The sequence below is a fragment of the Narcine bancroftii genome, chromosome 7, assembly GCF_036971445.1.
Source record: "Narcine bancroftii isolate sNarBan1 chromosome 7, sNarBan1.hap1, whole genome shotgun sequence".
Lineage (NCBI taxonomy): Eukaryota > Metazoa > Chordata > Chondrichthyes > Torpediniformes > Narcinidae > Narcine > Narcine bancroftii.
Window position 1 is genome coordinate 13,053,410 of NC_091475.1, and position 22,241 is coordinate 13,075,650.

Sequence of the window (22,241 nt, forward strand, 5' to 3'; positions counted from 1 at the left end):
AATTGAAAGGCAATTAGAGCTCAACATTCATAATGACCTTGCGAGTGAAACGTACTTCCCACAGCAGAAAAAATATCCAGGTAGCTGTCAAGGGTTTACAATTGCATTGTTCACAAATCTGGAGTCTCTGTGAAATAGGTTACTAAGATCACGTAACATGTCAGTCAGGATCTTTTCATGGATAGTGCAATGACTTGGGAGAAGTCATTAGAGCAGATGGTATAAATTGGTTCAAGGAATAATTAGAATTTTTTTTGAAAGAGAGAACAGCCCAAGGGAAACTGCAGATGGATCAAAAAAAGAGAAAACATTTTTAGAAAAAGTATACATTCATGTTGTCATTCAAATTCCCACCCGGGATCTTGGCCAGAACCTAGGCAGCACGGGTTAGCGCAACGCCATTGCAGCGCCAGAGTCCTGGGTTCAAATCTGGTGCTGTGTGTAAGGTGTTTGTATACTCTCCCCAAGTCTGCACAGCCCTCCGATTTCTTCCCATCCTTCATAACATACAACGGTTGTAGGTTAATCGGGGCCCTTAGGTGGCACAGGCTCGTGGGCCAGAAGGGTCTGTTTCTGTGCTGAATGTATACATTTGAAATTTAAAACTTAAAAAATATAAAACCTTGGCAGGAATGAATTTGGCAAGAATGCAGCAGGGGAACCTATTGTCAGTGCTGGTTTCCAACCCACCCTAATTGTACAACCCTTTACCCCTTTTTCTTTCTGTTGGACTTATGTGCCTTGTAGATTTATGCAATGAAGCCAACTACTTCTTGGATGATGAGTCTGTAGCATGTGGCTGTGGTTATAGTTCTGGGTTGGAGCTGTTGAGAAGACACGCACACTCAAGAGTACAAATAGTACTGCTTTATTGGGTCATTTTGGCTGGCTGAGCCTTGCTGCTATGTCATCAGCAGGCGTTCAGGCCTACGGTCTGCCGATTGCTGACTGGTCCATTTCCTCCAATGCCATTGTGGCCTATGGAAGAAGGCTGTCTATACCCCCTGCTGCCTGCTCAATCATCATGTCCAGACATTGCTACTTGACTTGAACACTATTCCAGGCTAACAGGATAGAAGTTCTGCCTTTTGTCACATGTGCTTCCATGCAGAAAGCGGTAACACACATGGATGTGAATGTTGCACAATTTTGGGAAGGAAGTCTTAAGGCAGCTTGTATCATCGTTTGAGAGTGAGGACACACGTCTTTGCCTTAACTCCGTAAACCATTCAGCTGCTACGAAAGTACCAGAGCGATAATTGGACAAAACATCTTCTCTTGCAGATTTGAAAAATAAATTCATTAGAAATGCATTGGGTACAATATTGATTTTATTAATGTGTAAATAGATTACAAGGGAATGACTAAGGGGAGCATTAGAGATGCATCTTTAGGGAGTATATTCAATACACAGACACCACGGTATTTTGATTGCATGCACCCAGAGAACTGAGAGAGTTGTCGGTTCATGTGCTGCCTTCACAGAATCTGATCGAAGTCCTAAGAAGAATCTTGTTTCTTCTTCTGAAATTTTCTGAACTGACTTTGTATTGCAACAGCAGCCTTCGCTGTCTCGGGGGCACGAAGGTCAATGTCAAAGTCTTCGGCGACCTCCTTTGAAGCTTTGGCTGCATCTAGGAGGAGGAAAGAGCAGGGGGTGGTCAGCCTTGGCAGTCTATTGATCCATCCACCCCGCTCGCTGCAGCACAACTCCCCCCCCCCCCCCCAACCACTGACCTCCTGAGGTGCCAACAACTTAACCATGACATTTCAAAAAAAATTGCTCGAGGAACTGAGGCACCTCCAAAGGATTCCCCACTTCCTTCCCTTTCAGGGTGTCCCAAAGTGTTTACAGCTCCCTGAAGTTTGGAAACAAAGCGGCGAATTCCCACACAGCAAAAGGCCACAAGCAGCAATCACAACAAACCACCAGATAATTTGTTTTTAGGCAGGCTGCGTTGGACTTTGTCTCCAGCTTAATTTTCCGGCTGTTGGAAATAATGTTCTGGGAGTTAAATTTAAATTTACATTTTTTTAAAAATGTAAATTTAGACATATAGCACGGGAATAGGCATTTTTGGCCCTGTGACGTCCAATTACACCCAACTGGCATACAACCCCGGTTCATTTTGAATGGTAGGAGGAGACTGCAGCCCCTGTGGAAAACCCACACAAACAGAGGGAGAACGTACAAACTCCTTACAGACGGTGCGGGATTCGAACTCCGGACCCTATCACTGGTGCTGTAGTGGTGCTTTGCCAACCCTGCCGTCCGGTTTGTGCATCAAACTGAATGTAGCACTTCCACTGCTGTCTCAACCGGGACCTGCCTCTCACATCTGGAGTGGGACTGGAACAGGGAACGGTAAAGTGGGGGTGGGGGCGGTGGGAAATCACTGCCACTGAGGCACAGTCAACAGTCCATGTCATACTGCCTTGCGTAATCGATCAAGGCAAGGCAATGTCATGGTTGAGTTGTTGGACTAGCAGCCAGGGATTTGTCATTCCCATCTCGTCACTCATATCCCTGAGGGAGAGAAATGGACCGTCCTCACCTGGTCTGCCCCATGTGCAATTCCTGACTCACATTTTGCACATCTCTCAATTTAAAGGAACGACTCTAAGTTCTAGCCCTGAATAAATGAAAACGTGTACACTTTGTAGAAGTAGAAGTAACCCTGGTCGACTATTCATTAAGATTATGGATCATCTTTTACCTCAGAGCCACTCTCCTGCACTTAATCCACAGTGCTTGATTCCCTTGCTATTTAAATATCTATTACACTCTTTCTTATGAATCACGACAACGGAGGAAAGAGGGCAGACCAGTGTGAGTTAGAGTTGGCCTTGAGGTCAGGCTCACTCTTTTCAAGGGTGAGGGCAGGATAATGGGCAGGACTGATAACTATTCCCAGGGCTGTGCAGACAAGGTTCCACTGGACAGTAAATTTGGCAGGAGTGCATCATCTTGAAATCATCTCGAGAAGGGTGTCTGAGAAGGAGAAGCAGAAGAGATTACACTATGGGTCGGTGACCAAAGTAACATACCCAAGGGGGGGGTCTGTGGCTGAAGAACGCACAGGCCAAGGGCTGTTGGCGATTCAAGACGAGGAACCCAAGCAGGCTGTGGGTTGCTGGCGACTGCGTTCAAGGGACTAACACCAGGCTGTGGACTGCCGGAGACTGGCTTGGGATTGGCTGAAGGGCCCTGAGGCCTTCCTGATCACGTCAGAGGATTGGATCTGGAGCTCGGGTTGCCGTTCGTTTGGACTGAAGGCTGTGAGGCTGCTGAAGTGCTGGAGGTGAATCCATGGACACGTAATGTTTCTGGGGAGACTCTCTTTTGCGTCTCTTCCTCTGACTATAAGGAGTGCCGGGCAATTTCTGCTGATGGTGAACCTTTGTCTGCCTTATGACAGACTGAAGCAAATTTTGTGTAATATTACTTTTTCTGTTTTATTACATGACAATAAAACAACTTTGAATCTTGAAGTAGGGAGATTGGAGCAACCAGGAGTGGAAAGGGCAGCAATTATGTGTGGGAGTGGAAAGCAAGAGAGGTTGGAAAATTTGAGGATCATAGAGCATGCTGGAGAAGCTCAGGAAATAGCCATGGAAGGCAATATTGTGGGCCAAAATCCTTCATGAGGATTTAATTCTTGTTAAGAAAGAGAACAGTGATTGGAAGGAGGAGCATCTTCTTGAAAGAGAAAGTGTGCAGATCAGTGATTGGGTGGAAGTGTGAAGTTCACTGATTGGATGGGAGTGTGAAGGTCAGTGATTGGGTGAGAGAAGGAGAAAAAGAAATTAGAGTGAGAAAAGGCCATTTTCCTCTTGGATCTGTTCTGACGCCATGGTTCATATTCTAAGTCAATATTATTTTTGGCCTTCTCCCATAATTCTGTCATTGTCTGGAAATTCATTTATTTATTCTGAATTAACCCAATAACTGAGTCTCCACTAACTTTAGAATTAGTGAAATCTAGAGATTTGTCTCCCTCTGAAGACATTTCTTCCCCACTTCAGACCAAATTGCCTTGATTTGAAGCTATGCCCCTCTCCTTCCCACCCACCTCCCCCCACCTCCCCAGTTCTCAGTTCTTTAACCAGGATACCTATCCTTCCCCATTATTTCTCTGGTGATAACTTTAAGGGAAAGTAACTGAGAAAGGGAGGGAATGTGCCTGGAGGAGAGAGAGTATAACATTTGTAGATGAGCAGAGCCATAGTCTTTGTACATTGGAGTGACGTGGAACATTGTGCATCTCCAGGTGGGAAACCAAGGTATGCATTTTTTCAAAACAGGATGGTGGGCTCAAATGCCCCCTTTCCGAACTGTTAGAAAAGCTTCCTGCAAAGAAAATTGGAGCAGTATTATTCAGCCCTTTAAGCGCATTCTCACATTCAATAGAACAGCTCGGTTAATGCAGTGTTCGAATCCGGCACTGTAAGGAATTTGTGCCTTCTCCCCATGGCTTTTCCCTGGATGTTCTGGTTTCCTCCCACCCTCCAAAACATATGGGGTTGTAGTTTGATTGTATGCAAAGAGTCTCAATGGCTGGAATTGGCTTCTTCTATGGAGTAAAATTTTAAAAAAATCATTTGCTAATCCCCGTATGTGATAGTACAGACCTATCACCAATGTACATAGTGTATATAGTTACTGTATCTAGACTGTGCTTACAGCGATTGGCTGAGAGCTTAGCCACGCCTACTGTCTGGGCCTTAAAGGGTTGTGTCCCTAGCCAGGTCGGATCATTCCGGACTGGTTGGCCACCTGTGAAGAGCTCCGGTCTTTTGCTAATAAAAGCCTTGGTTTGGATCAACTAGTCTTTGATTCTTTCGACGAGCTCTACACCGTAATCCATCATTCAGACCACCTCTGTGCCAGCCATGGTCAGGGAAAGCCATTCCGCTTCTTTTTCAGGAAGTCCACTTCAGGCCTGAGTGGTGGGCACTCTTTGCTTTACTTTGGTGGTGGTTTTTGACCAATATGATGTCACACTGACATCACCTCCAATGTCGCAACTCGTTACTTACACCTCAGCGTCTCTAGAATGTGATAACTGCAGCAAAGAAAAGTTATTTATATAAGCAGAACACAGTCACCTAAGTCCAGCTACTGATTTGTAGCAGCAGGCACGGCCTGCATCCTCATCGATTGCCTTCCTGGAAACGCTGGTTCAGCAAATGTGGACTCACTGAATAATGATCAGCAAGGAAAAAAAAAACTGAATTTGCTGCTCTACTTCTGCGAGGAAGGAGCTTTTATGTGCCGTGACATTTATTTTAAAGGGCTCCTGGAGATCTCCCTGCTACCTAATAATGGTTTTCCAATAATGGCTTTGGATATTATTTCTTCCCTTCTGCACCCTCAGTTCTCAGCCAGCTCTTTATCTTCAAGTACATCACTTTCTCCACCCTCTTCATTCTCCAAATTCTGAAGGGAATAGATACCATTGTCCTACCCGCCACACCTTTTACCCTTCTTGGATTCACGTTGTTATAACTAAGATTTATCACTTTTTCTCCAGAACAAAATCAATTGTTCCTTGAACTTCAATGGCCCACCTTTTAATATTCCATTCTTGCCTACAATCTATAGCAGATCTGTTCCATTCACCATTGCTTAATTCCAAATTCTTTTGGTCCTATTTTTGTTAAATATAATATTAATTCCCTCTTTACTGGGGGCACTCAATATTTCATGCTGTTTTAAAAAAATACTTGTCAATAATTTAGCTCACCAAATTAAGTGATGAACAACAAAACTTTTTGTTTTAAATCTGTGGTGTTGCTTTAATACCAGTTCCTAAAAGAAAGTATTTAGAAACAGTGGTGGTCTAAATGTTCCATGAACATTTGAAATATCATGAAAATGATCTGTAATCTCTGTGAAATGCAGTCCTTTGTACGGAGGTTTATAGGTTATTGCTACAGCTATGTGGGGTAACTTAGTCTCAGCTTACAGACTAGATCAGTGATTCTCAACTTTTATCTCTCCACTCACATTCCACTTTAAGTAATCCCTATGCCATCGGTGGTCTTGTGATGGGTAAGGGCTTGTTTAAGGTGGGATGTGAGTAGGAGGGGAAGGTTGAGATCCACTGCTCTAGACCCAATTGTTACTGGAATACTTTGCTTGAGAAAAATGGTCATTGGCCCATTTCCTTTGGAGTTTATGAATCCGTGCACAGAACGAGTCAATGAGGTACAATGAAAACAGTGGTTTTCAAACTTTTTCTTTCCACCCACATACTATCTTAGGCAATCCCTTACTAATTACAGAGCACAGACAGCATAGGGAATATTTAAAGAGGGATGCGAGTGGAAAGAAAAGGGTTGAAAACCATTGCCATAGAGCACCACGGTTCTGGAATAGGGTCCTTTGAAAGGCAGACAGCATAGATCTACCAGAATGATATCTAGAATTCAGTAGTTAAAGAATGAAAAATAATTGTAAAAACTAGAGTTATATTCCTTGAAATTGGATATTAATATGATTAATCATTTCAAATTATGAAGGAAAACTAGAGGAAAGGAAATATTTCCACTGACGGCAGAATCTCGGTATGTGTCTAGATCCAGGCCTTACAAGAGTGAAAACACAATGCTGGAGAAACTCAGCAGGGCAAACTCTTTGCTGTATAAAGGACCCTGTTTGCCCTGTTGAGTTTCTCCATCATTGTGTTTTTACATCAATCAGGTGTCTACAGACTTTGATGTTTTACTGCTTAAAAGAGTAAAGTTTGAAAAAGACAGCGGTGGAAATATAAAACTTTCTTCTACATATGGTGTGTCATATACCAACTTCAAAGTGGAGATTGGTAGTTGGTAGATTTCTGATAGCAAAGGTTCCAAAGGGAAAGGTCAGAGTAGGGAGTTGGATCACAAATCGGCCATCATTTGTTTGCTGGGATACACTGGAAGGATTAACCAGCCTTCATTTGTGTTTCAGTGGGCTGAATAAAACTGAAAGGAAATCAAGAGATTCACTGCCGGGAAGCTGGGGGCAGAAGCTCCTTATTTGCACCTAATTCTGGTCACCACATTATGGGAAGGGAGTAAAGGTCTGAGAGAAGATACAGAAAAGATTGTGGAACCATTTCTGAGGGATTTCCATTATATGTGAAGTCTGTGGTAGTTTTGATGATTCTTACTGGAGCCAAGGAAGTTGATTTGAGTTTTGGAAGGATCTGGGTAGAGTGAACAGAGAGAAACTGTTTCATTAATGGGAGGTTTGAGCTTCAGTGGACAAAGAAGAACCAGGGGTGACATAATGAATATTATCATGCAGTTAATCTCCAAGATTTGTCATTCAAACCTAAAATTCTGGTGGGAGTGCATACATTGATCATATTTAAAAGGAAAATGGACACATTCTCTCGAAATAATACAACGCACAACCGTGCTGGAGAAACTCAGTAGGTCATGCAACCCCCAAAGGAAGTAAATGGTAACAACGTTTCAGCCCTGAAACGTTGGTTCCTTTTTACTTCCTATAGATGCTGCACGACCTGCTGAGTTTCTCCAGCACATTTGTGCCCTTGACCCCTGCAGACATTCTTGTTTAGCTTCCCTTGGGGGGAGGGGTGGAAATACCGTTAGCAGAAAGGGGTTGAATGACTGATTGGTTTGTCTTGCATAGATTTGGAATGGGTCCTTTGGATCAAATGGCCCCCATTCTATGTTGCAGAAATTCTGTAAGTCTGTCTGACAGTGGACTGATCCTCACTGTCTGGATGACGGGAAGCATTACCCTTTGGTGCAGGAATAGTGACCAGAAGACCAAATCCCTCCCTCCCAAAAAAGTCAATGCTTTCAAACGATAATCAGTCAAGGTGTGGTGCGCTGTTAGCCAGAATCAGACACACACAAAAGTAAAGACTGTACAACAGGCTTCAATCCACAAAGACTTCCACAGAGCCAGGCTGGCTGTAGCTGCAGCAACTCTGAGTGAGGTCTCGGGAAGCCGGCGCAGGCTTATATCCCGGAGGGTGATTGACACCCGACCGGGTAGGGCTTGATCCATTCAGGCCGACTGATTGACAGCCGGCCAGGTGTTACCTTGTCCCCTTACACTCCTGCAGGTACAGAGGTTGCCCCCTGCAGTAGGCCGGTGGTGTACCATCACATAAGGGGAAAAGGTCCTCTTTAAGATGAGGATTTGATTATCTCGAGCATCCTCTGTTCTTTAATCAAGTTAGTGATGAGTTAAGTCAACGAATTTGGGTAAAAGTGAAGCTTTTCCACACTGGAACAGGGAAAATAAATTTGGGAAAGCAAAGGATGGAAAAGAAATGTAAAAGTGAAGCTGTTTACTATACTGGGCATCTGAGGCCAATTACACAAAGTTGTGCTGAGTTATTCTACTATCTGCACATGGCTCAGGACACAGCTGGAATCTTTGATTTCAGATTTATTGTCAGAGTACATACGTGATATCACATACAACCCTGAGGATTTTCCTATGGGTGAGACAGAATTATAATTTATTGCTAGTCCAAAAAAAACTGTACACACTTGTGGGCTGACTGTTTAGCTGCCCACAGGGCAGAAACAAGGATTTTTGCCCCTAAACAGCCAGGGAGCGAAATACCCTTCATTCACAACAACAACACTTGTGTGAACTGATTACGTTTCAGCTGGCAGTTTAGAGCAGTCATTAAAACAAGATTTGTTTTGCAGCTATTTATGGTGGCAACCAATAACAAATTCCATTATCTTCGTTTGATCCAGTTTGTAGAAGACAAATTAGGTATTGCCAGGGCAGGACTGTTTTAGTGTTATTTTTGGCATAATCTCCTGAGCAGAGATTCCATGGCGCAAAATTCCCTGAAGAAGCCATTGCAACGTAGTGGTAAACCACCGTTACGCTATAATTGGCTGCTGCCAGCTGGACACGCCTCCCGAGACCCATCCTATCCATAGCCCTTTGCCTGCTCCCCATTCCACTCAGTCAGTGAGGTTAACGGCTGTTCCAGTCTACAGTTAATAAAACCCTGTCAGTTTCACAACTTCAATCTTTTGTGATCATCGATAGTGCATCAAGCGTTCCATCGCTAAGATGTCTCAACTTCCCTCCTGCCTGTTGCCTGTAATGTAAGCCCAAGTTAAAAATAGATAAAAATGAAGGTTTTACCTTTGCTATCTGATGGTTTCTCTTTCTCAAACTTTGTTTCAGTGTTTTGTCTCTGGAAAAGAAAGGAAAATAGTATTACTTCCTGTGAAGCCTCCATGTGCACAGATTCATTCCAACCGTTGGAATGTCCTCGCTGATTCTATTTTCTTTTGCCATCCATTTGCCCCACATACAGTAAGGCCAATATGCAAGTTGACACCTTCCCAAGTGTAGTCATTTCTTTTATCAGTGGTCTCTTGCCAAAATTTGTGTTCAGCACAACTCGATAACAATAAGGCCCTGATGGTCGTCTTACCCCCACCTCCACACCCCCCCCCCGCCCCCCCCAGCCCAAAGTCAGGAATGGAAATGGAATTCATGGGATTAGGACGCACATGATGACTCAGTCATGCATTTAAATTTTGTCATTCTTTTGGAGCCCAATTTTAATAGTGGAAACTGCCTTTTGTAAATATTCCATTATGCAATCATGCCCTCCCATCAGTGGGTGTCAGCAGAGCGTATAATTACAAGTTAACAATTTTGTACAAAGTCATTTCCGTTCTTGATCACCAGGCACTGAAGCTGGCTGGAGTATATTTGCATCTGGAAACCAGCTGTCAGGCCTGTTTTCTCTTTATTCTGATTCCCTCCACGCAGTACGCGTGTTCTCACTGAGTTCTTAACCTTTGATAAAGTTTACGGCAGAGTATGTTACCCCCATGCTCAAAGAACACGTTCGATATATTGTCATTTCCCAACTTAGCTATCTGGTCAACTGCGATGGCTTGGAAACAAAATTTGAATGTTATATCTAGATAATCATTTACATTTCTACAGCTTCCTTTAATTCCACGCTCTTTAAACCATTCCTCCAAACAGTAGCTTCAGGCATTGCAAAATAACACATTTCTCTCAGTCTCTTGTCTCCAATAGCTCAAGTTATACTTTTTCCATCTGCCATTAAGCACCAAACACCACCAAATGTCTCAGATGTTAATTAGATTACATCCTACCCAGATGATCTCCACAGAAGCATGGATCATAATCCAAAAGAGGCATAAAAATGGAGAGTTCAAGGTAAAAATCATGTTCGTGCCCTGATGGACAATATACTTCCAAATAAGGGCGGGGAGGAGGTGGTGAGATGGATGGGAAGAAAAATAAGGAAGAAGCTATTCCGAGACATGTTGATATAACTTGATCTAAGGGTATTTTTTAAACTTGACATTTGTGAGATGTGCTCTCAATGCAATGAGAGACCTCCTTTTCCTGGTGAAGGTGCCCGCCGCAAAGTGATCGAGTGGGGATTGACACCCAGTGATGGCGTTCCCACTCGGGATGGTGTGTGACTGGGAGCAGGCCCTGATGGTCGTCTCGTGCACCTGCTGCCCTTTGGATGGTAGAAATCAGGGGTTCAGGAGATGCTGTCTTCCCTTTGCAAGAAACTGCAGTGCACTTTGTACATGGTTCACACAGTGCACCAGTGGTGAAGGGAATGCTTTAGGATGATTGATAGGGTGTCAAACAAGCAGGTTTCTTTGTCTTGGATGCAGATGAACTTCACTGTTCTTGCATCTGTGCTCATCCAGCAGATGAGTATCATTAAAGAGTATTCAGTCACATTTCTTAATGATGGGAAGGTTCACATTTATTCTCATGTAGGCTCTCCCTGTGTCTGTGGGTTTCCCCTGTGTGCTCATGTTCCCTCCCACCCTCCAAAAAACATACAGGGTTGCAAGTTAATTAGGGTGTAATTGGACGGCACGTGTATAAATGGCCAGATACTTCTACTATGTTGTAAATGCAAAGGACAGAGGTGACACAACACAAAAGAATTAGGAACCCGGAATTAACTTGCTTATCTGCCGTTCTTATCGAAGAAAATTGTGTGTTTCACAGGGAGACCATAATTTTAAAATTGTTTCCTGAATATTGTTTCTGATGCTGTAGCAAAGGAGTTAAGAACTGGGCACTGTTGTCCTGAGCGAGAAAAGAGGAAGGGTCTGTGACAGAGGTAACTATTTACGGAATGTGAAATGAATAGCTGCAATGACCTGAAGATCTTTCTCTCCTTTCAAGATACCTTACCCTAAAATGGAATCAAGTCTACGGTAAAATTAAATGAATTCTGAGCTGTAAAGTGGTGGATCACTTTATGGAAACAATACCTTCTACTAGCTGTGCCGTTATTCAACAGATTTACCATTACAGGGAAATCCCCACTAGGAAGTAAAATGCAATTGGGGGAATGAGTTAGAGTGAAATTTTCTGCACAATCCAGGAAGTTTGTCAAAAATACTAGAAGAGAGCTGAATGAAGGTTGTTCGTTCACTTCGGTGAAGTGAGGCTAATGTTGATCAAGAAACAAATTTGGTCCCGGCTGTCACTTTTTCCTCAATTGAAAGACATGGAAAACGGTCTTTCTTGTCATTCATTTCTGCTTGTGGGAGCTAATTTTGTGTAAATTATCTGATGTATTTATCAATATGTCAAAGAAACTGGCTCGAAAGGCATTCTATAAATCCAAGGGTTTTTGCTTCTCGGCACAAGTATATTATAGTAATAATTCAAACCAAGAGACTTCACCTTGTGGGGAATAGAACGCAAAATATCAGTGATGGAGCTAGAACCTGTTATTTCTGCTCCGTATCTATGATTAACTTCACATCCCATACTTAATTTTGTGGGAATTCACAGGATGCGAGATAGGCTGCCTCTGTAATTCACAGTTGATAAGAGTTTAATGAGTTATGGTTGTAATAATGGAAGATTGCTGCAAACAGGCACGTAGAATCTCTTTCCATTAACTCGTGTGGAATTGGATTGCTTTATCCCCTGCTGTTAAAAATGTATCTAAGTATAGAAATGATCAGTGGTTCAAACCTCTTATTAGAGAGAGTGAGTGATAATATACTGCCATGTGTTTCTATAGAGATGGGAGTTCTTGTTTAAATCACCGAGATTTTCAGTGCATCCTGGAAACTTTTAGCTTCCATGTTACGTGTTGTCCACTTTGTACCCTCGTATCAAGCTTCTAAACAGACGCTGCACAAGGACTTTCACATTTGGATTCTCCTCTGCATTTGAATGGGGCATGAAGGATGATCTGGATGTGGGGATCCAATCACTATCTAAAAACCTGATCACCATCTCCCTTCACTGGGCTCTCCTTTCTTGTCTATCCCTAGGTAAATGAGGGCTTGATGAACTGGAGTCCTCACCCTGTGATCGATCTCAGGGGTGACTTGGAAATGATGTTGGTAAAGATGGGGCCTATGAACTTTGCGGTTTACTTCTGGAGAAAGTGGACCCCTTTGTCCCTTCTCTGTTGAGCTGCCAACGTTGATTGCCTGCACAGGCCTCTCGGAGACTACTGCTCTGAAGGTTGCTGATCCTCGTTCTTGCTCTCCCTCCTTTGTGGGATTCCACTGAAAACCTCAGTGCAGCACCTCAGATATCTCCATTGAGACAATATCCTCAATGTTGTTACAGTCTGGGCTAATGTTTAATGCTTATTGTGCCTTGCTCATGGGCTGACAAGGGCATTTCAAAGGAGCATGAGTCAATCACTTACTGTAGACCTGTGGTCCCATATAAGCCAGACCAAGTAGGGATGGTAGACATCCTGAAGAACATTACTAAGCAAGAGAAGTTTTAATAACAACACGGTCACTGTAACTCTTATTAGCTTTCCAACAAAATCTTTAATTTACCAGCAGCAGTTCAGATCTCTCTGTTGGTGGCTCAGTAACTTTCCCGGTCCATGGTTAATTGATGCATTCTTGAAGATGATGTCAGTTAAATGTGAGTGGAGGAAAGTTTACGGGAGAAGTCAGAGGTAGGGTTTTTTAAAAACTTGTAGTGAGGGGGGTGCCTGGATGCATTGCCGCGGTGGTGGAGACTGGTACAAGAGAGACATTCAAGCACATGGATGTTAGAAAGATAGAGGGTTATGGATGTGAAGTAGGGAAAAATTAGATCGCTGTGGAGTAGGTTTACAAAATGGGCTGAAGTGCCTATGTTGAGCTTCTATGTTCTATGGGAGACCAATGGATACTTGGCGTGCTTTGGAAGTAACTCCAATCCCACTGCCTTTAATCAGTATGTTATTGGTCACCATTAAAATTGTGGATGGCTGGCTGTAATGAACAGTGGAAGTCTAACTAGGTTAGAGCTTCTTTAGAAAATACAATTACTCGCACAGGATCATTCAGCTGTGTCAGCAACCAACGTGAACTGTGGATCTTCACCACAGTAAGGTTAATGTACTGGAGGAGTGCTGCAGATAAGTGCCAACACGTTTACTCTGAATGGCAAAAAATCTCAGCACCTTCAAGTCTGACCACTGCTGAAAGGGTGCATGTGAACAGTGGCTTCCCAGCATTGTCTTCATCCCCCACTCTCCAGTGACATGAAACAGCCTTTGGCCTGAGAATCCCAGCCACAATTAGCTGACCTCTGAGAACCACTGTTACTTCATATTTGATTGGCTTTTAGAATATCAACAGTGAACATTAGCATCGTTTTTATGCCCCTGGACCAATAGTCCAGGGGCAGGTGTCCAGATCTTGGGTTAAAGTTAGTTCATTCAATTATTCCTGAATATTTTCAAATTTTACATTCACACAATGGGCAACATTAAATTTCCATCCCTGTCACTCCTTGTACTGAATAGTTTGTTGGACATTTCGAGTAGCAGGCCAATAGTCAGCCATTTTACTGCTTGTCTGGACTCGCTTGTAAGCCAAACTGGGCAAGGATAACAGACTTCCCTCCCTGAAGGAGCAGTGAAGTCAGCTTTAATTGTAATTTTTACGGTACTAGAACTAGAACAGTCTTTGGATATTCTTTAATGTGTGAGTTTGAAACAATTCAAATTTATACTATTTGGATCAAAAGCCCAGATCTCTATATGCAGAACTAGTAATTCATCCATCATAGCCTCACCAGTCATCCCCATGAATAAATGTTAATGTCCATAATAGAGACCATTGGAACACTAGATCCATAGTTCTCAACCTCTTTTTTCCCACTCACATCCCATTTAAGTAATCCCTAGGCCATTGTTCCTCTGTGCTTAGTAAAGGATTGCTTAAGGTGGGACGTGAGTGGGAAGGGAAGGTTGAGAATCTCTGCTCAAGACCCAATTGTTGCTGAAGCATTTTGTTTGAGAAAAATTGTCATTGGCCCATTTCCTTTGGAGTTATGAAACCGCGCACATAACGAGTCAATGAGGTATGATTAAAACAGTGGTTTTCAACCTTTTTCTTTCCACCCACATCCCACCTTAAGCAATCCCTTACTAATCACAGAGCACCGATGGCACAGGGAATACTTAAAGTGGGACGTGAGTGGAACTAGATAGTTTTTTTATAAAACCTTTGATGCTTACAAATAAACTTTACTGAGAGAAGTCAGGTATCCTCCTCGGTCTGAGCAAGATGTGAATCTGACCCTGACTGACAATTGGGTGGCTTCTCAATTGGCCCTTACATTGTGGGAAATAAATCTGGCCTTGCCCATTGACATCCTGTGAGTAAAAAGAAAGTGTAAAAAAAATGCTGAGCCATGTGATAGTACAGATTCTATCACCAATGTGTAGATGTACAGATGGTCGTATAGGATGACTGTGATTGGCTGAGAGTGTAGCCACACCTACTGGCAGGTCTTAAAGGATTGCTCCTAGCCAGACCAGGTCATTCTGGACAGGTCGACCTACTTGTGATACGCTCCAGTCTTTTAATTAATAAAAGCCTTGCCACCTACTGGCAGGTCTTAAAGGATTGCTCCTGGCCAGACCAGGTCATTCTGGACTGGTCGGCCTACTTGTGATATGCTCTAGTCTTTTAGTTAATAAAAGCCTTGCCACCTACTAGCAGGTCTTAAAGGATTGCTCCTAGCCAGACCAGGACATTCTGGACTGGTCGACCTACTTGTGATGTGCTCCAGTCTTTTAGTTAATAAAAGCCTTGGTTTGGATCAACAAGTCTTTGGTTCTTTCGACGTGCTCTACAAGCCATATCTGTCCAATGCAAATAATTATACTGTGAATATTTGTATGTTTTGATGGTAGCTTCTGTTTTTTTTTAAAATGTGTCAGATTATTTCTAAAGATGGTTGCTTGCTTCACTGTCTTTGTTCCAGCTGTTCATTAGATCAGATAAGCAAAGAAAGTGCAAATCAAACATGGCTGGCACTGTGACCCTTCTTGGACCTCAAACTAGGTCCCAGTGCAAGTCTTCAGATGAAAATACCAAGTGGGATTATAGATATTCCCTTTGGAATGTTATTTAGATGAAGAAAACCCCTTGAAGCGTATTGTAAGTTCCTGGGGGGGGGGGGGGGGGGGCATGTTAAGAAATGGAATGCAGTGAATCCTTTTGACTGTGCAGTCTTAAGTTGAAATACTACTGAGCATATGAGTGCTGCCTCTTCCTGACTGGCAATGTTTCAATTGGCACAAGAAGCACTCCTTCTCAGCACAACAATAACAATGCTGTGGAATTGGAAATCTTTTAAGTTCAGAATGAAGCACTTAATGATTCGTAGTAGATTTTCCCCAATGTTACTGAGTGTTATCTGAGTTCAGGATCATTGATCCAAAGACATGAGTTTGAATCTTTCCATGGCAGGTGGGGGATTTAAATGAGTACTTAAATCTGGTACCAAAACCTCTCTTCTCAGCAATGGCAAATGTGAAATGATTGGATGGTTACAAAAAGCAACATGGTTCTTTGGATGCCCTACAGGGAAGGAAATATACATTCCTCGACTGGTCTGGCTTATGTGTGAGTAAAACACGAAAGCCTGCAGACACTGTGATTGAAGTAAAAACACATTGCGGGAGAAACTCAGCAGGTCGAGCTGTAGAATTACATGGTAATACATTTTAAACGATGGCTGCAAAATGTGCTTTGCCTGTCACTCATCTCTTCAGTCCCTTTGTCCTCCTGACCACCATCACATGTCTCACTTGGAGCAAATGGTGCAACTTGCGCCCAGAGATCTAGCTGATACTTAACAAAGGGTAGCAAAAGCACATGGGACTTCTAGCATTTTCCAGGATGATGATTTGGCTCAATGTAAGCATAGGTCATTGTCCAATTGGCTCTGGCTTGCTTCCAAACTGGCCAGTTATAGTAGGGAGCATCCTTTCAGTTCAGGAAGACCATCATATTTGAACAACAGCTGAACGGAGACAAGTAATCCACTTTTATTGCTACGTCTCCATTTTGCAAAATTTGTATTTGACCTGATGTTTGAAGATGCAGATGGCTGAATATTTTTCTTCACCCGCTATTATTCTGAGTTTTAATGTACTACAGCCCCAGTATTTATGGTTAATATATCATCTTACATGATGTGTCATCAAGACATAAACCCTGGGGGGAAAAATGGAATTTGGCTACAAAACTGTGCCAGGATATAGTTTATTCAAAGGTGTGAATTAGGGCATAGGATATAATGAAAACCCATTAGGTGCATAATCAGCTTCCAGTTCATTTCATGCACCATTGAGAGGTTACTTGTGGCACATTTGTAGAGCTTGTTTAGGGTTTCGTATGTACAATGTATAATTGTTCCCGGTGCAATCGCTGTCATGCCAAGGTACAATATTGATGTGTTCAGCCCACCATCTTTGTGCAGGACGTTGTACCCACAGAGCCATTAATTGTCAGGAAATTGCCTGTGATGCTCCCTCTGGATAAAGGACAGATGGATTTATTCTTATGCGAGCATGCTGAAAGGCTTACGTTTATGTAGTGTCTTTCTTAATGCCAGGATGTCGCAAACTGTTTTCCAACCAAAATTGATCTCGCCTTGGATGAAATATGGCAGGCAATTAGTGCATAGTCAAATCCCACAGAGAGCTATATATAAAGAAAATCAGCAAATAATACTGAGTATTAAGAAACAGGGGTGAACCCATTTTAACTATTGCCACAGCATCTGTTAAATTCCACCAAAAAAAGATGGGAAAAGGAGCTTTGATTTAATGCCTCATTTGAAAGACTACCCCTTTTAGTGCAGGTGAAACAGGAAGCAAGGTTCTCTAGTGTTCTCTTGCTGGTCGTCACCAATCTAATACCTGGACATGAAAGTCCCAGGTTGACAGATGGCTGTGTATTTGACTTCCTGACAATTTATGGGCTAACTATGTTTCCAAATGACCTGGAAACCTCCAGGTACCTGTATACTTCAACTCCTGGTAACCATACCTCTGTATTGAAGACGCAAACTTCTATATCCTATTTCAAGCTCTCTCATCATATTGTTCTGCTTGGAAAAAAAAAATTGTCTAATGAAGAAAGTTAAGTTTGGCTATTTCCCATGGAGTTTAGAAGAAAAATAAGCAATTTCATTGAAATGTGCAAGATTCCAGAAGGGGACGACAAACATCTGAGACACTGTTAAATAAGTTATGTAGTAGGTTCATACAGGTTAGCACAACATTGTGGACCAAAGAGCCTGTTCTGTACTGCCATGCTTTAGGTTTCCTCAGGTTGAAGAGACTAGAATTGGGGGCACAAGTTCTAGCACTGTGCCTGACTGAAATAAAACCTGAAGTCTTTGGAGAGGCAGGAGAGATTTAATAGCATCAAAAGACTTTAGTAATGTGGATGGACTTTGGAAACTGACATTGCTGTCCTTAGGGCAGAGGAGGGGAACTAATAGAGATATGAAAGATCCTAATGTGGTCTGCTTAGAAGAGAGACTCTTCCAGTTGGCAGAAGTATTAAGAGCAAGAGGATTTAGAATGAAGAAAATAGGTAAGTGAACAAAAAGGGATTAGAAAGACAGGAAATTTGTCAAGAGGAAAATGAAGGAGTAGAGAATGGGACTGATAAGAGCTTTAAGGTACTCAATGGGTTGAATGAAATCCTTCGGTGTTAAAGAATAAATTATTGTCAGACTAATCCTTATTTCTTCAAAGAAGCCCTGAAGTCCAGAATGGTGCATCTTGCGCTCTGCTGCCAACAGTCCCTGCTCTCCACTAGTGTACTTCCCATGAGGTACAACAGGGCATTTCCAACTTCAACAGTGATCCACACCTGTAGGTTGGAAAATCCACCTGGTGATCCTGCAGCAATCGCAGTTAAAATCAACGGGAAGACATGACTGACATCCGCGGGGTGGGATGCCGTTTTGTCTGATTTGCTTCAGGAAGCATTTGCCTGTTAAAATTATTCATGAGCATTCAATCACATTGACAGTCTCTAAACCTGGGAGCTAGGAAAGAGGGAGATCCTGGGCCCCTCACACTACCAGTGCCATTCTACAGGTTCAGCTGGCCAATTCTATTGAGAGAGGATCTGAGCCTCCCACATGTGCTGGGATCAGAGACTGCACTCTCGACCATGCTTGATGAAATGGTGCAGTCCAAGGGTACAGAGGCAAGTGACAACTTTAGGATCTGCTATTACGTCATAACACTGATTATGGTGGAACTGGAAACACATTGATGTACAGCAAAGAAACAAGCCCTTCAATCCATCACATTTAAGGCCTGTCTCTAGAAATCTCACTTTCTTGCATTAATTCCATACCCCTCTCTAATTTGCTCATTTAGGTACCTGTCCAGTTGCCTCGAATATTGATACTGTTCCTGCCTCGATCTCCTCACCTGGCAACTTGGTACAGATACGAATGATTGTGTGAACACTTTAGCTCCAGATCCCTTTGAAACCTATTCCCTCTTCTCACCTTAACCTTGTACCCTCTAGATTTAGAATCCCCAAGCATGGGAAGGTGACACTAGCTATCTACCATCACAATGACTGTCATTATGTCACCTCTCAGGAAAACAGACCCAGGCTGTCCAACCTCAGGGCCTCCAATCCAGGCAACATCCTTGTGGAGATTTTCTGCATCTTCTCGAGTTTAATCACATCTTTACTCTGCAGATCCCTGTCAAGCACTTCACTAAATTTCATGTAGACAATGTCTGCCACGCTGTTTCATCATTATTCTTGATCCCCTCTTCAAAAATTGTCAAATTCGCAAAGTATGATTTCCCATGCACAAAGCTATGGTGGTGTTCCCTAAACAGTCCTTGCAGTTATAACAACCTTAAAAAACAAATTGGATATTACTTAGGGTGGGGGGGCGGGGTGTGGAATAAAGCTTCTGTTGAAGATCATGGAAATGGAGAATGGGTTTCCATGCTGTAAAACTTTGTTTACTTGAGAGTCGGCTCAACCAAGATGGGCTGAGTGGCTTCCTTCTGTACCATTTAATTCAATGGTTATTATCATGCGGGTAGTCCATGATTTACATGCTGTATAAAGCTCCCTCCACAGACTAGTATTCCTTAGTCCCTAAGACAGAGGGAATGAATAATGCATCACAAGTAGAGCTTTCACGGAGCTTGTGACCTTCGTCAATGGTTATAATTTAAGAAACAAGGAAAGGATTATATAGTTCAAACCTTCATGAAATTCACAATCAGGAAATATTCCCCTTAAGAGAGTCAAAGCCTCAAATCTGATAACCCATTTAATTTAGAGCATCTGTCAAAATAGTATTAAAACAAGGAGGCTATGTGTTCTATTTAAAGCCTCGGTCGAATATGCCTTCTGAAAGGCTAACATCAAATAAACAAGGAAGAATATGGGGCATGCAAGTGGGTGCTATTAACAGAAAATATTAATCCATCTAGTTTCAATTAAAATCTGTGCCTAAGGAACAGCACCAATCTTAACTCTTGCTGTAAACCAGAATCATTTTGTACCATTATAATGAGGACTGGGTTTTCAGCACCTCCTTGCCAGGAAGATGCTTACTACATACTACACTAAATTAAGAATACTTCCAGTTTTGCTTCACGTTGATCACAATGGAGGGACTGCCACCCTCAATTAATGAGATGAACTATTTAAAGAGAACACACCCACCTGAGGATCGGTGCAATTTTAAAAGCATGGGCTTCATTAATTCAACAAGGTAATGTTTGTATAAAAAAAGGATTAAGGTAAAATTGAACCAGTAAAGAGTGTTGCAAACAGCATACTTAGTGCTTCTCCTCTGAGGACGGTGGGGTGCCCCTGGGTAATTCTATGCCGAAGGAAGGTCATAGAAGCAATCTACTTTGATGCCAGCTAGGAATATTGTTTTTCAGTTTACAGGAATAGTGATAATCTTGAAAATGCCTCTAATTGGAAAGAGATCAAACTGACTTTTTTTTGTTCAGCAACAATGGACAACAAGAATATTGTTGTCTGCCTCTGAATGGAATAATCAAGATTCCAATTCAATAAACTTGGGGTGTGTGTGTGAACCCCCCACCCCCTCCCACCCCACCTCCCAATTTCTATTAGCTTTTGATTCACCTTCATGAATTAATTATTTTTCAGGATGTTATCGTCAATGCTTAAAACAAAATCAATGTTTTCGCATTGATGTAATATTTCACTTTTTTGCTGCCTCCAATTTGTAATGTTTTTCTCTTCGAAGATTGGATATGTTTGCATTGATGGATAACAAATCCACCAACACTAATCAAAGTAGTTTATGCCAAAAGAAGCAAACATTTATTTTTATCTACCAACTTTTGTGACCTTTTCAGAATCTCCCAAAATGCATTAGAGCCTATAAAGTTTAATCACTATTAGGAAACGTTCCGAAAGGTTTCCAATGGCAGGCACTCTCAAACTGCAATGTGATAAAAGCAATGTAGCTGTCTAGAAATTCTTTTGATGCATTAAAAAGATATTGCTGCATCAAATCTTTATGTCAAATCATGTCCCCCCGTGCAATAAAACCTGCTTTTGATCAAAGATGAGTGTGCAATGTCATTCGGGAGTTCTACACCCAACAGAAAGAGATAGAAAGCTTTGAAAAACTTCTACGGTGTCCACAACCCCCTCCAATCTTAGTGTCATCGATCCAATTTACCACATGATCATCCAGATTATTGATATGGATGACAAATCACAATGGTCTCAGCACTGATCCCTGAGGCACATCACTAGTCACAGGCCTCCAATCTGAGAATCAATCATCAAATATCACCCTTTGACTTCTCCTGTCTAGCCACTGTCGAATCCTAGTTCATTACTTCACTATGAATACCTAGCATCTGAACCTTCTTGACCAACCTCCAATGCGGAACTTTGTCAAAGCCCTTACTAAAATCCGTGGAGACAACATCCTAAGCCTTTCCTTCATCAACTTTCCTGGTAACCTCCTCGAAAAACTCTACAAGATTGGTTAAACATGACCTTCCATGCGCAAAGTCATGTTGACTTTCCCTAATCAGTTTCTAACTATCCAAATAATTGTATATCTGATCTACTGGAACACCTTCTAATAATTTACTACTGACATCAGGCTCATTTGGCCTATAATTTCCAGAGTTAATTTTGGAGCCTTTTTTAAACAACGGAACAAAATGAAATACCCTCCAATCCTCCAGCCCCATTCCCATGGTTAAGGACATTTTAAATATTTCTTTCTTTTTAAAAATATTTTTTATTGAGTTTAATAGAAAAAACTCTTTATACATGATCCTCTAATTAATAATCATATCATGTACATACCACACGAAAATTGTAAATCAGAAGTTTAGCCATAATTGTTTACAACTTATCCCATGTAAAACATTGAATTCTATGATTATATTTAGTTAATAGTTAATCCATTCCCCATAATATAACCAAAATTAATGTTGAATAAAAAATAGATAAGATATAATTAAGATTCCCTTATATTTAAAAAAAAGGTTTTACCTATGACTGACATCAGGCTCTCTGGCCTATAACTTCCAGGGTTACTTTTGGAACATTTTTTAAGCTGCATTATTCTCCTATTTTTAACCTCAATAACACGTGACATGGGTTGTAATCCTAAGATTACAATAAACTTCAGGTCCTATCCTTCAACCTAGTGCCCAACTCCCTGAACTCTCCTTGAAGGACTTCCTCACCTTTCCTACCCACATCATTGGTGCCCATATGGAACACACAACATCTGGCTGCTCACCCTCACTCCTGAGAATGCCATGTATTCGATCTGAGTTATTTCGGATCCTGGCACCAGGGAGGATGCATACCATTCTCTTCTCAGTCCCCCTAACTATGGAAACCCCTAACACTACAGGTCACTTCTTCTCCTCCCT

The 22,241-nt window shown here is 42.0% G+C and overlaps 1 protein-coding gene and 1 long non-coding RNA gene across 2 annotated transcripts in view; both read right to left on the bottom strand.

The window, feature by feature from the left end:
• Positions 1–1,313: 1,313 nt before the first annotated feature.
• LOC138739778 (calmodulin regulator protein PCP4-like) overlaps positions 1,314–22,241 on the bottom strand; it is a 64,203-nt gene continuing 43,275 nt past the window's right edge. Inside the window, exons 2-3 of the mRNA XM_069892349.1 lie at positions 9,143–9,194; positions 1,314–1,634 (exon numbers count right to left, since the gene is read on the bottom strand). Of these exons, the coding sequence (XP_069748450.1) occupies positions 1,501–1,634; positions 9,143–9,194 (186 nt within the window). The 3' untranslated portion in view covers positions 1,314–1,500. The remainder of the gene's footprint in view (positions 1,635–9,142; positions 9,195–22,241) is intronic.
• Positions 17,344–18,836, bottom strand: LOC138739779 (uncharacterized). The gene is made up of 2 exons (XR_011342414.1): positions 18,700–18,836; positions 17,344–17,401 (listed from the first exon to the last, which is right to left on the bottom strand). It is a non-coding gene; the product is annotated as an uncharacterized lncRNA (long non-coding RNA).